Source organism: Eimeria mitis, genomic scaffold, assembly GCF_000499745.2.
Source record: "Eimeria mitis Houghton genomic scaffold, Emh_scaff5556, whole genome shotgun sequence".
Classification (NCBI taxonomy): Eukaryota; Apicomplexa; class Conoidasida; order Eucoccidiorida; family Eimeriidae; genus Eimeria; species Eimeria mitis.
The window spans coordinates 3,036-3,374 of NW_013573826.1; the positions used below are offsets into that span (position 1 = coordinate 3,036).

At 49.3% G+C, this 339-nt stretch overlaps 1 protein-coding gene across 1 annotated transcript in view; it reads right to left on the minus strand.

Moving 5' to 3' along the window:
* Positions 1-31, minus strand: part of EMH_0082750 (uncharacterized protein) — a gene marked incomplete at both ends in the record, with an annotated part of 2,075 nt that extends 2,044 nt beyond the window's left edge. Inside the window, one exon of the mRNA XM_013500572.1 lies at positions 1-31. Coding sequence (XP_013356026.1) covers positions 1-31 — 31 coding nt within the window.
* Positions 32-339: the final 308 nt, after the last annotated feature.

The following is a 339-nucleotide window of genomic DNA, read 5'->3' on the forward strand; positions in this document are numbered from 1 at the left end:
TCCCTTGCCCTTTCTGCTGCTGCTGCTGCATTCTTTGTTCTTTGCATGTGACGTTCTGGTATCCTCGCTGTTGCTGCTGCTGCTGCTGCTGCTGCTGCTGCTGCTGCTGCTGCTGCTGCTGTCTTTCCCCCTTGCCTTCTCTTTAGTTATAAGCTCCAGTGGGGGCGGATATTTATTTATTTTTTATTTTCGAAGGAGACAAAGAGAGCTGCTGCATGCAGCAGCATGCAGCAGCAAAGCAGCAGCAAGTTGTAGATGGCTGTGCTGCTGCTGCTGCTGCTGCTGCTGCTGGTGTCAGTGCCGCATAGAAACCCCAAATATAATAAAAGAAATAAAAAA